This window comes from Penaeus monodon, chromosome 42 (assembly GCF_015228065.2).
Source record: "Penaeus monodon isolate SGIC_2016 chromosome 42, NSTDA_Pmon_1, whole genome shotgun sequence".
Classification (NCBI taxonomy): domain Eukaryota; kingdom Metazoa; phylum Arthropoda; class Malacostraca; order Decapoda; family Penaeidae; genus Penaeus; species Penaeus monodon.
The window spans coordinates 21,954,701-21,965,443 of NC_051427.1; the positions used below are offsets into that span (position 1 = coordinate 21,954,701).

The window sequence follows — 10,743 nt, forward strand, 5'->3', positions numbered from 1 at the left end:
TCTTTCTCTTTCTCTCTCTCTCCTCTCCCCTCTCTCTCTCCTCTCTCTCTCTCTCTCATTCTCTCTGTCTATCTATCTATCCATCTATTTCTTTCGATCTTTCCATCTTTCTGTATCTATCTATCTGTTTATCTATTTATCTATCTCATTCTTCCTCTCCACTTCCCCTTCTCATATAAATAGAAATCTAAATAACTAAGCGAATATCGCAGCCAAGGTAATAAGATTAATAAACTTTTATTAATCTCTCTCTCTCTCCCTCCCTCTCTCTCTCTCTCTCTCTTCTCCTCTCCCTCTCTCCCTCCTTCTCTCCCTCCCTCCTCTCTCTCTCTCTCCCTCCCTCTCTCCCTCACTCCCTCCCTCTCTCCCTCTCCTCCCTCTCCTCCCTCCTCTCCTCTCCCTCCCTCCTCTCTCTCCCTCCCTCCCTCCCCTCTCTCTCTCTCCTCCCTCCCTCCCTCTCTCTCTCCTCCTCCCTCCCTCCTCTCTCCTCCCTCCCTCCTCCCTACCTCTCTCTCTCCCTCCCTCCCTCCCTCCCTCCCTCCCTCTCTCTCTCTCTCTCTCTCTCTCTCTCTCTCTCTCTCTCTCTCCCTCCCTCTCTCTCTGCTTGTCATAGTCTCTCTGTAAAAATAGTAATAACAAGCGAAAATATTTCAGTCTCTCCGAAAAACGCCGCTTCCAGCTACAAGATGGCGTCGCGTTCGCTCCCGGCGCCCCCCTCTCTCCTGCCTTCGGGACAGCAGCCTCTCCGGCATCCTCCACCTCTCCCCCTAGCACACTTACTGTCTGGGCATGGCTACCTTCCTGCCCTAGATCCTCAGTGTGCGTCCGTGCCCCGGGAGCCGCCGAGGGAGACCGAGGGGCACCGCCTCGTCGGGCAGTCGTCGGCCGAGCGGGGCAGCGAGCGCACCTGATCCCTCCGTCGCCCTCCACCGCCGCCGCCATGGGGAGTGAGTGCATGTGCTTTCCTGCTTTATCAAGGGGGGAGTCGTGTGGGTTTTCCGTCCGAGGGGCCGTCGGGAGGCCGTCCCGGGAGGTCTACGCCGGCGGTCCCTCGGGCAGGGCCTTCGGGGCGCCTCTCGGACCGCGATTTCTCTCGGCGAGGCTTCCTGGGCGCTCGGAGTCACACAGGTCAAACATCGGGCGTGAAACACCCTGAAATAGGGTTGATTCCGGCTCGAAAGGAGAGAGAAAGCTGGAGCTCGTGATGGCATGGAAACGTGTTCATTTAAGCTTGTAGTTTTTTTTACCACACGTTTTACCTCGGTTTTCAGGGGATTCTGTACCCATTGTGCCAAGGGCAGAGTCAGAGAGAGCAGAGTCCTGGCAGGGCTGCTCATTCCTATATTATTTCCAAATCAACCTGTCGTATCGCCTCCTCAAAGGGTGAACATGTCCCCCCCCCCCGGCTCAGCCTGAGCTGTGAGGAGGCCGCCCTTCAGGTCACACCTGGTTTCGCGTGGGCCTGGGTTGAACGGCAGTACTATTGAGAGTAATACTACATTCAGAGTAATTTCGGGTTAATTAAACTGCAAAATCTTGGACCAAGGAAGCTGCCCCTTGAGAACAAGGCTTATGATCACTAACCTCTTCACCACTGGTGCTTCAGCAAAGGCCAACCTCTGCATTGTGCTGAAGCCTCAGGCAAGAGAGAGCTCGGCCTTTTTCCTCTTTTGACAGTAATGAGGTTGGACAAGTTCTTTCTTACAAGACTGTGGGTTAAAGGGTAATGTTTTTCAGTAAGGATGCACTTGCCAGAGGCAAAGTTCCTGACTCCATGTCACAAAATATGGGAGGTTGGTGGAGCCCCCCCCCCCCCAGCAAACGTTGCCTTCACCTCAGTATGCATACAGGATGGAGGTGAGGCTTGGAAGCACCAAGTGGAATTAAGATGTGAGCAGCATTCATCTCGATCTTTTCCTTTATATGTAGAGGAACTGTGCTTGATTATTTGTTATACTAGCTTAGTATGTCCACACTGTAAAGATTAACTGGATAAAATATTTGAGACCAATGCAACAAATTATATCAAAGGAAATGACATGCCCATATATAATAAAATCAAGTGCTTAAAAGTAAAGAAATGATTGCACTTTGTGTGCTGCCTACAATAAGAATTGTAGTATCCTGCTACAGCTAAATTTTTCTGTTGCTCAGTGTTTGCAGTACAGTATCAAGCACTATACTGAAAACACAACTCATTACTGCATTGTCAGCTAGTTTTGTATTACTACACAAAGTTAACCCAGTAGCCTGTGTGGCACAAGTACATGCAATGTCCACTTTGATTTTATTTTTTTTAGTTATTTATGCAGAGATAGCTGGTAATTTCATAACCATAATGCCAATGACAAAAATAATGTTGTCAATATCAGTAGCATTAGAAAAAAAAAATCCACAGATTCAGGGATTGGGGAAATCAGGCATGGTCACTTGGGCCTCGGCAGTGATGGCCTATTCCTTAGCCCCCAACATACATAATGATCTCCATGGCCCAGTTCAGTGTCTCATCTTTTCAGATTCCCAAAAAAGTGGGCTCCCATAGATCTTGTAGATAAGAACAGGCAGAAATGTTTTCAAAAATAAGTCCTAATTTGGCATTATAAAAACGAGTGTCATGGTTCTTCAATACACTTGATCATGTAGAGTTTGTTTCATGCATGGCTGGGTAGAATTAGGAAAGACTGAGTCAGCCAGCTGGTTGGGAGGCTCCACAAAGCCAGGAATATTCTCATTTTTATTTACTGATCTGATCAAGTCCCTTTATGTATTTGCCAAGTATGGTTAATCAGAGAATCTCTTGGGGAACTTGTTAGAAATCTAGAGTAAAAGAAGAGAACATTATATGGTAAGTGATTAGAAAACCCCCTCATGTCTGCCATTTTCCTTGTGTCACTTGATTTGTCCTCTACACCTGTTGGCATTTTGGTCCAGGCAAAAAACATCCAGTATGAAAATTCTGGTAAGATAGAGCTTATCTTTTCTTGCGACATAATGTCAAATAGAGACACACTGTTGCCATTGTATGTAGAACAGAGGCCATTTGTTAGCTTAACACTAAACATTAATTTGATTCAGTCTCAGAATATGGTTGGCCCTTGGATTGTAAGCCATGCAAAAAAAGGTCACAAAGATTCAGCTGGATTTGATTCAAACAGTTGGTACATATAGCTACTACAAAGTTCCCTTTTCAAAGCCACTGTGGCTGACTTGTAAATATTTACTTTTGAAATAAATACATGTTAATTTATGATTTTTTTATGGCAACAGTTTACCAGTCTTACATACATAAGAAAATGTAGTCTTTTCCTGTGCATCGCCTGTCATCATATCATAACCAGGTTTAGTACATGACTAAGGAATCCACTTTACGTTTGCTTTCTCTTTTGAGCAGCAGGTCTCGTCTTGTCCCAGAGGTTCATTGACAACTTTTGTCCAAGCTTTTCCAAGTCCCAGCACTGGTCTCCCATCAAAAATTGGATGTATGTAGCCTTGTGAGATGTACACATAGGTTTCTGAAGTGCAGTGGTACCCATTCTTTTTCCACTATTGGCTCCCTTCTTGATCCTCCATACGTCTGTGACCCCCTGACTTCACCCATTTCATTTATAATTTTCCTATCTACATGTTCAAGGCTGTGAGAGAGAGATTATTTGGCAGTCCATTTTCTTATTTTCTAAAACCATGACTTCATATTATATTCTTAATGTGAACACTTAGAATGTCTAGTGAATTGGCCTGTATTATGTTTCTCCCAAGACTGTGACAGACTGGTAACCCTCTGCAATGCCTTTAAGGGTTGCAGAGAGTTAGTTGAGATGGGAACCATTGCCATTGAAGGAACTTATCATTAAAAATGAAACTTTGTGATTGTAAGTAGACAAATGCTAACCTTTATTCCTGTGCCTCCTTGCAGTCAAATTTCTAGAGGTGATAAAACCGTTCTGTGCGGTTTTACCCGAAATCCAGAAGCCAGAGCGCAGGATCCAATTCAGAGAGAAGGTGCTGTGGACGGCCATCACACTCTTTATTTTCCTCGTCTGTTGCCAGGTAGAGCCAAATTGAAATTAGTATTTTAAGGTGTGAATTTAAAGCTTATTTCTTGTTTGTTCAAGTTAACTGGTAGAGTTTGTAACCTGGATTTATACAAGTGATTAATAAGGTTCTTTCTCTTTACATCAAAATATAATCATGTTTACGGCTTTTTCACTTGTAGATATTGCAAAAAATATTGATTGTGAATGTAGTGCTTTAGCCAGTTAACTAAACTGATTATTTGTAAAGTAAACAACTATTTATTTTAATTGAAGATCGGAGAAGAAACATATCTGAATAAATAATATAGAATCTTTTGATCTTGTGTGTACTTAGCATTTAACATCCCAAAAAGTACATTTAAGATAAAACAAAGCTTTTAAGTTTTTTGTCATGTACATAGAATAGCTTAGAAGTTGCTATTCCTTGATTATGAATCTTTAGTAGAAAAATAGAACATTTAAATAGTGTTGTTTTGCTCCTCACAGATTCCCCTCTTCGGCATCATGAGCTCAGATTCTGCGGACCCCTTTTACTGGATCCGTGTGATCCTGGCCAGCAACCGAGGCACGCTCATGGAGCTGGGTATTTCTCCCATTGTCACGTCCAGTCTCATCATGCAGCTCCTAGCGGGAGCCAAAATCATTGAGGTGAGTGGAGGCCCTTTTCTCTTGTTCTACCATGCACAGGTACATGGTAGAACCTGGGGTCCAGTGAGAAGCTTGGTTCGTGGGAATTCATAAGTGATTTTAATGAGCTTTTTTCATATTTATACGGGAAAACCTCTGTATTCCAATTATCAAGGTTCATGTATATAACTTTCTGCATTGACTTCTAACTGTTGAAGTTTTATGGGGTAACAAACATATCTATCACAAATAAACAATGATTGAATGATGATGATGACAATATATATTACCATTTATACTATTATTGTCCATATCATTATTGGCAGTAAAGATGATAATAATAATGATAGTAATAATGTTAACAATAATAATGATAATAACATGGAGAATAATAAAAACAATAATAAGTTAATGATAAAAATGGTAACAGTAATAATAATGGTCGTATTAGTAGTAATAGTAGCAATAGTAATAGTAGTAATATAGGCTGTAAAAAAGCATGCCACCTCTAAAGCAAACCAATTTTCAAATAGCCTCATTTCTTTCCCAACCAGAAGACCTTTCCAGTGTTCAGGTAGTGGAGTAAAGAAGCCGTAATCTTTGCTCACTTCAGTTGGTGAGCCTTTTCCTCTGTAGCATTCTGATTTGGCTCTGAAGTGCACAAGTTCTTCTTTGTGCTTAATTGCACATACAATAAAGAATAAATTGGAGTTGGTGTATGGTGCATTGCCTTTAACCCCAATCTTCAAATACTGGTTTTGGGAAAAGGGTTTAAAAAAGATACTTTACCCCTGCCAAACCATATCTGATGAATAGAGTAGAGTACTGTTGAAAACTTTCTAAACATGAAGGATATATGGCAGGCATGCAGGGGTTACTGTGATTGATGTGTGCCTTTGTAATATCATATGTGAATGCACATTTCCCTTTCATCACACTTGTAATAGTTTTTAGTGATGCACTCTACTTGAAGATCATAATGTGTTGTCATTTTACCTTTGAAATGTGCAGTCATTTTACCTTTGAAATGTGCACGGATGTAGCATCAATATTAAAGTATTTGTAGGCTAGTATCATGAGAATGCTGTGAAAACTTCCTTTGGCGCTTATAAGTCTACATCCAAAATTAGCTCATTGCTGTCCATCCTGAATGCTGTTTGATTCCCCTTTATCCATGGGATAAAGAAATAGGCTTTATAGTTCTCCAGGTTCTCAATTTTTTTTTTTTTTAGTTTGCACCCAAATTCTACGTTGAATTTACTTATATACGTTTTTATGTTGACTATTTGAGAGGAAAATCTATATACATATATTTTTTTTATTAATTTATTCCTTCAATGGAAATTTTAGGATTACTGCTCCCCGTGGAATGTGAATGGGATTGTGCACTTCTCTCAGATGGAAAAGAATAAAAGCAATATTTGTGCTCTTCCTGGTTTAGTGTGGTTTGTGATGCATTTCACTGCCTCCTTGATGCCTAAGTCAGAGGAGACCAATGATATGCTTGGCATCCTGTCTCCTGGAAGATCCTGCCATTCAGATGCTCTCCTGCCTAGAGTAGCTAGCCAGCAGATGCAAAAATGCCACATCAGTTGGATAATTTGATATTTAATCATTGGTTTTCAACATAGTATCCTTGACCATCACTTTTTTTATTTTATTATTAGCCTTTGCCGACGGGTGACTTCCCGATGCCCAAGGGGTGGTGGTATTCATAGTGGCCCGGGCCCCGCTACCGTGGGCTCGTATCGTCACCCTAGCATGCACGACCGCTCGTGCCCAATACCAGCATCCCTTGCCTTTTCTTTGTAATACTAAGAACCTATGTTGTATTTTCAGTATTATTATTTTCTAAGGTCTCTATTTGCCATATTTTCTGATAAATCAAGACTGATATTTTTGTTATATATACTCCATAGTTGATCATTATTTGCTCTATAGTCTGAATAAAGTAAGCAGTGTGTGGTATCTTGGAGTTGAAACCATAGGCTTTGTTGTATTTTCTTTTGCATTTTTTTTTTTTTTTTTTTTCTCCCCCCCCCAAGTTGTTTTATAAGATAAACTTTAGTTCAACAGGTTTATATTATCACTTCCATATAGATATAATTTTATGTTTAGTGTTTTATAAATACATGATTTTTTTTTTTGTCTTTTTTTTTTTGTTATACCAAAATACATATCGGTATTTTCACATGGTTTTACATCATCAGTTCGTGAATACTATATATTATCTCTGGCTAGTGTAGTCGATTACCAACGTAATTTTTTTAGACGCTAACCTCGGAAGCCCGAGAAACCTTTATGAAATGAATAGTATAGGAAAAATGAGAAAGTTAAAAACTACTTAATCACATTTTCAGTGGCAAAAAAATATTTTGCTGTATTTGTAATAAAAAAACTCGTGGCATGGCCATACATGCCCTGGAATACGGGACATGCGCACCATGGCATGTATGTACATGCCACCCGGCAGATAGTCCAGGCATGCCATGGCATGTACGTACATGCCACCCATCGGCAGAGGGTTACGATAATATCCCTTTGACAGGTTGGAGATACCCCAAAAGACAGAGCTCTGTTCAATGGGGCACAGAAGCTGTTTGGCATGATGATCACTGTAGGCCAGGCCATCCTCTATGTGATGACAGGCATGTATGGAGACCCCTCAGATCTGGGTGCGGGTGTTTGCCTCCTCATCATCATCCAACTGTTTGTTGCTGGCCTCATTGTGCTGCTCCTGGATGAACTCCTGCAGAAGGTGAGGAGGCTTTCAGACTTGATTAGCTAAACTTGAAATTGTGTAAGGAATTTACAAATTGAGCAACAATGGATGTGGTTGGTTGTTTGCTGATGGGTCAAATAATCTGCTTGTGCATTTCAGGGCTATGGCCTTGGCTCTGGCATTTCCCTCTTCATTGCCACCAACATCTGTGAGACCATTGTGTGGAAGGCCTTTTCACCTGCCACTGTCAACACAGGTCGTGGCACAGAGTTTGAGGGTGCAGTCATTGCTCTTTTCCACCTTCTCGCTACAAGACAGGACAAGGTAAGATTTGAGCTGTTTCAGAGGCTTTTGTGACCAAATTTTTAATCATTATCCATATATTCTACTCAGGCAATAATGGACCCTGGTTATTATTAACACCTTTGGATGCTTATTAACCCCCCCTCTGATATACATGAAAGGCTTTCATGCCTAATCCTAGCTTACCAAACTTTAATGAAAATTTAGCTTGTTGTAAATGGGTTGAGATTATTTTTTTGAAGAAAAAAATAGTACCACTTCTGCTATTAGTAGTAGTAGTAGTAGTAGTAGTAGCAACATTACCTCTACTACTTGTATTTTCATAATTTGATGTGAGTTGTTCATTACTTGGCAACTCTTCATCGTGGCACAATTTCTAACCAACACCACCAACTTCATACTCACTCACTTTGTAAACAGAATGAAAGTGTGTCCCCTTTCCTGAGAGGAAAGGGACTAAAGTAAAGAGGGAAAGAAACTTGATATGAAAGTGCAACTATAACGAGATCATGTATGAAGACTTACTAATTACAATTATACATTGCATTTTACAAATAAAACTCATTATCAAAATATTATTTGCATGTCTGTGAGGCATTATGGATGTTGATGAGCTTACCAGATGGCAGAAACAAAATTGAGCAAATTTGAAAATATAGCCCAGAGTCAAGGAGTTTGTAACACTTTAGAATCAGATGCAAGCATGACATAACTAGCAAGTGGTATCTGAACTGTTTTTTAATGAGAGAGAAAGGGACACGCTAAAGATAACTTTGAGGACCCGTAGGGGCTTGTTACCCACCTCCACACACATGGTCACAGTTTGCATGGAATTACTTGCACTCCAATAGCCTTTTTTTAACAAGTAGTGTCTTCTTTAGATAAGTACTTCTTGATGGTTTTGAATTAGGGAGGATATTGTTTAGAAAAAAAAAGCTAGAAAGAAAAGAGTAGACAGACTTTGAAGAGGCATGATGAGTAGTTATTCATTTTTTTCTCAGCATGTGAAATCAAACGTGACGTTAACAACAACACAAACTCTCCTCTTTCTCATAACAAATACATGAATATTGGGTATTTGTAAATGAATGAAATTTAATTATTATTTTAGGGTCTCCAGTGTTCCTAATGGATTGTTTGACTTCCAGGTCCGAGCTCTCCGTGAGGCTTTCTACCGCCAGAACCTCCCTAACCTCACCAACCTCTTGGCAACAGTTCTCATCTTTGCAATTGTGATATACTTCCAGGTATGCTAACCTTTCTTCTAGTGGTTTCGTAATTGAAGATCTATTTTCATCTACCTTTTTTTTAGACAGTATGCTGATTAGCTTTTCAAATGTGTATGAATTTGATTTCCCCTAACAGTTGCTTTCTCTCCCAGGGCTTCCGTGTGGACCTACCCATCAAGTCTGCTCGCTACCGTGGACAGTATTCTTCTTACCCCATCAAGCTGTTCTACACCTCCAACATCCCCATTATCCTGCAGTCTGCGCTCGTCTCCAACCTTTACATCATTGCACAGGCATGTCAGCTTTTCCATTTCATTTATTATTATTTTCAGCTTTTGTTCTTGGTTATATAATTATTCATTTTCATCTCCAAAGTGAATGTGGATGAAGAATTTCAATTATTTTTAAATTTTAAAAGACCACATTGACAAACCAATAAGTTTTTGTGTACACAGATGTTGGCTGTGAAATTCCCAGGCAACTTCTTTGTGGGCCTGCTGGGAGTGTGGGCAGACACAGGCTCTGGAGGCCCAGGGCGGGCCTCCTACCCCATTGGCGGCCTCTGCTATTACATGTCTCCCCCGGAGTCCTTTGGTCACATTGTGGAGGACCCCTTCCATGCGGTTGTGTACATCACCTTCATGCTGGGCTCATGCGCTTTCTTCTCCAAGACCTGGATTGAAGTGTCAGGATCTTCTGCCAAGGATGTAAGTTGACTCCCCTCCCTTCTCTCTCACTCTCTCTCTCTCTCTCCCTCTCCCTCTCCCCCTCTTCCTGTATCTCCTTCCTTTTCTTGTCTTCCCTCTCCCTCTCCTTGGCTCTCCTTTTGATTGTCCTCTCCCTCTCTCTCTCCCTGTCCTACCTTTGCTGGTCTTTCCTCCCTCTTCCTCTCCTTGTCTCTCCTTCCTTGGCTAGTCTTTTCTCCCTCTCCCTCTCCCTCTCCTTGTCTCTCCTAACTTCTCTTGTCCTCCCTCTCCCTCTCCCTCTCCCTGTATCTCTTTCATTTGCTTTTCTCTCTCTCTCCTTCCTTCCATGCTTTCCTTTGCTTCTCTCTCCTTTCTTTCCTGGCTTTCCATTGGTTCTCTCTCTCTTTCCTTTCTTTTGCTTTCCCTCCCTTCTCCAATCCCTTTTGATATCTGATTGTGAATTCTCGTTCCAGGTGGCCAAGCAGCTGAAGGAGCAGCAGATGGTGATGCGTGGACACAGGGAGAAGTCCATGATCCATGAGCTGAATCGCTACATTCCCACAGCAGCAGCCTTTGGTGGCCTCTGCATCGGCGCGCTCTCCGTCCTGGCAGACTTCCTTGGTGCCATTGGCTCAGGCACAGGTTTGTCTTTGTGATTTGTCACCTTTATTCTTTGATAATAGTGCTCATGCCTTTTTATTAGGGTGACCATTGTTTCACTCTTTGCATTTTAATAGATCATTAGAATTGTGGAATTTTAAAACAATAATAATTTGTATTGTGAAATTAGTGTTAATAAATGGGTTGTTTGATTTTGAGTGAAAGGGTGTCTTATTGCCTGTTTAGTTTTCGGTTATTGTTATTCTTTTGTTCCAGGTATCTTGCTTGCTGTCACCATCATTTACCAGTACTTTGAGATCTTCGTCAAAGAACAGAGTGAGATGGGCAGTATGAGTACTCTTCTCTTCTAGATTGTGTCCCAGTGAATTGGTGTCAGTCTCAAAGAGAGAGAGTGATAAATATGTATATGTTCTTGTGCTAAACAAAAAATTCGGAAGATGGTGCAAGCAACTTTGGGGTGAACTTTACTCATGATTGAATTGATTTTTTATAGTGATCTACTTGCAAGATTAACTTGCACA

General features: G+C 41.3%; 1 protein-coding gene across 2 annotated transcripts in view; it reads left to right on the forward strand.

Moving 5' to 3' along the window:
* Positions 1 to 663: 663 nt before the first annotated feature.
* LOC119599358 (protein transport protein Sec61 subunit alpha-like 1) overlaps positions 664 to 10,743 on the forward strand; it is a 10,773-nt gene continuing 693 nt past the window's right edge. The window contains exons 1-10 of one of the 2 annotated variants that reach the window (XM_037949117.1): positions 664 to 947; positions 3,914 to 4,047; positions 4,521 to 4,682; positions 7,210 to 7,419; positions 7,543 to 7,707; positions 8,835 to 8,933; positions 9,068 to 9,208; positions 9,371 to 9,622; positions 10,075 to 10,243; positions 10,478 to 10,743. The exon at positions 10,478 to 10,743 is cut by the window's right edge and continues 509 nt beyond it. In XM_037949117.1, the coding sequence (XP_037805045.1) occupies positions 941 to 947; positions 3,914 to 4,047; positions 4,521 to 4,682; positions 7,210 to 7,419; positions 7,543 to 7,707; positions 8,835 to 8,933; positions 9,068 to 9,208; positions 9,371 to 9,622; positions 10,075 to 10,243; positions 10,478 to 10,572 (1,434 nt within the window). In that variant the 5' untranslated portion in view covers positions 664 to 940 and the 3' untranslated portion in view covers positions 10,573 to 10,743. Of the gene's footprint in view, positions 948 to 1,727; positions 1,891 to 3,913; positions 4,048 to 4,520; positions 4,683 to 7,209; positions 7,420 to 7,542; positions 7,708 to 8,834; positions 8,934 to 9,067; positions 9,209 to 9,370; positions 9,623 to 10,074; positions 10,244 to 10,477 lie in introns of those variants that run through there. The other variant, XM_037949116.1, reaches the window with a different exon arrangement.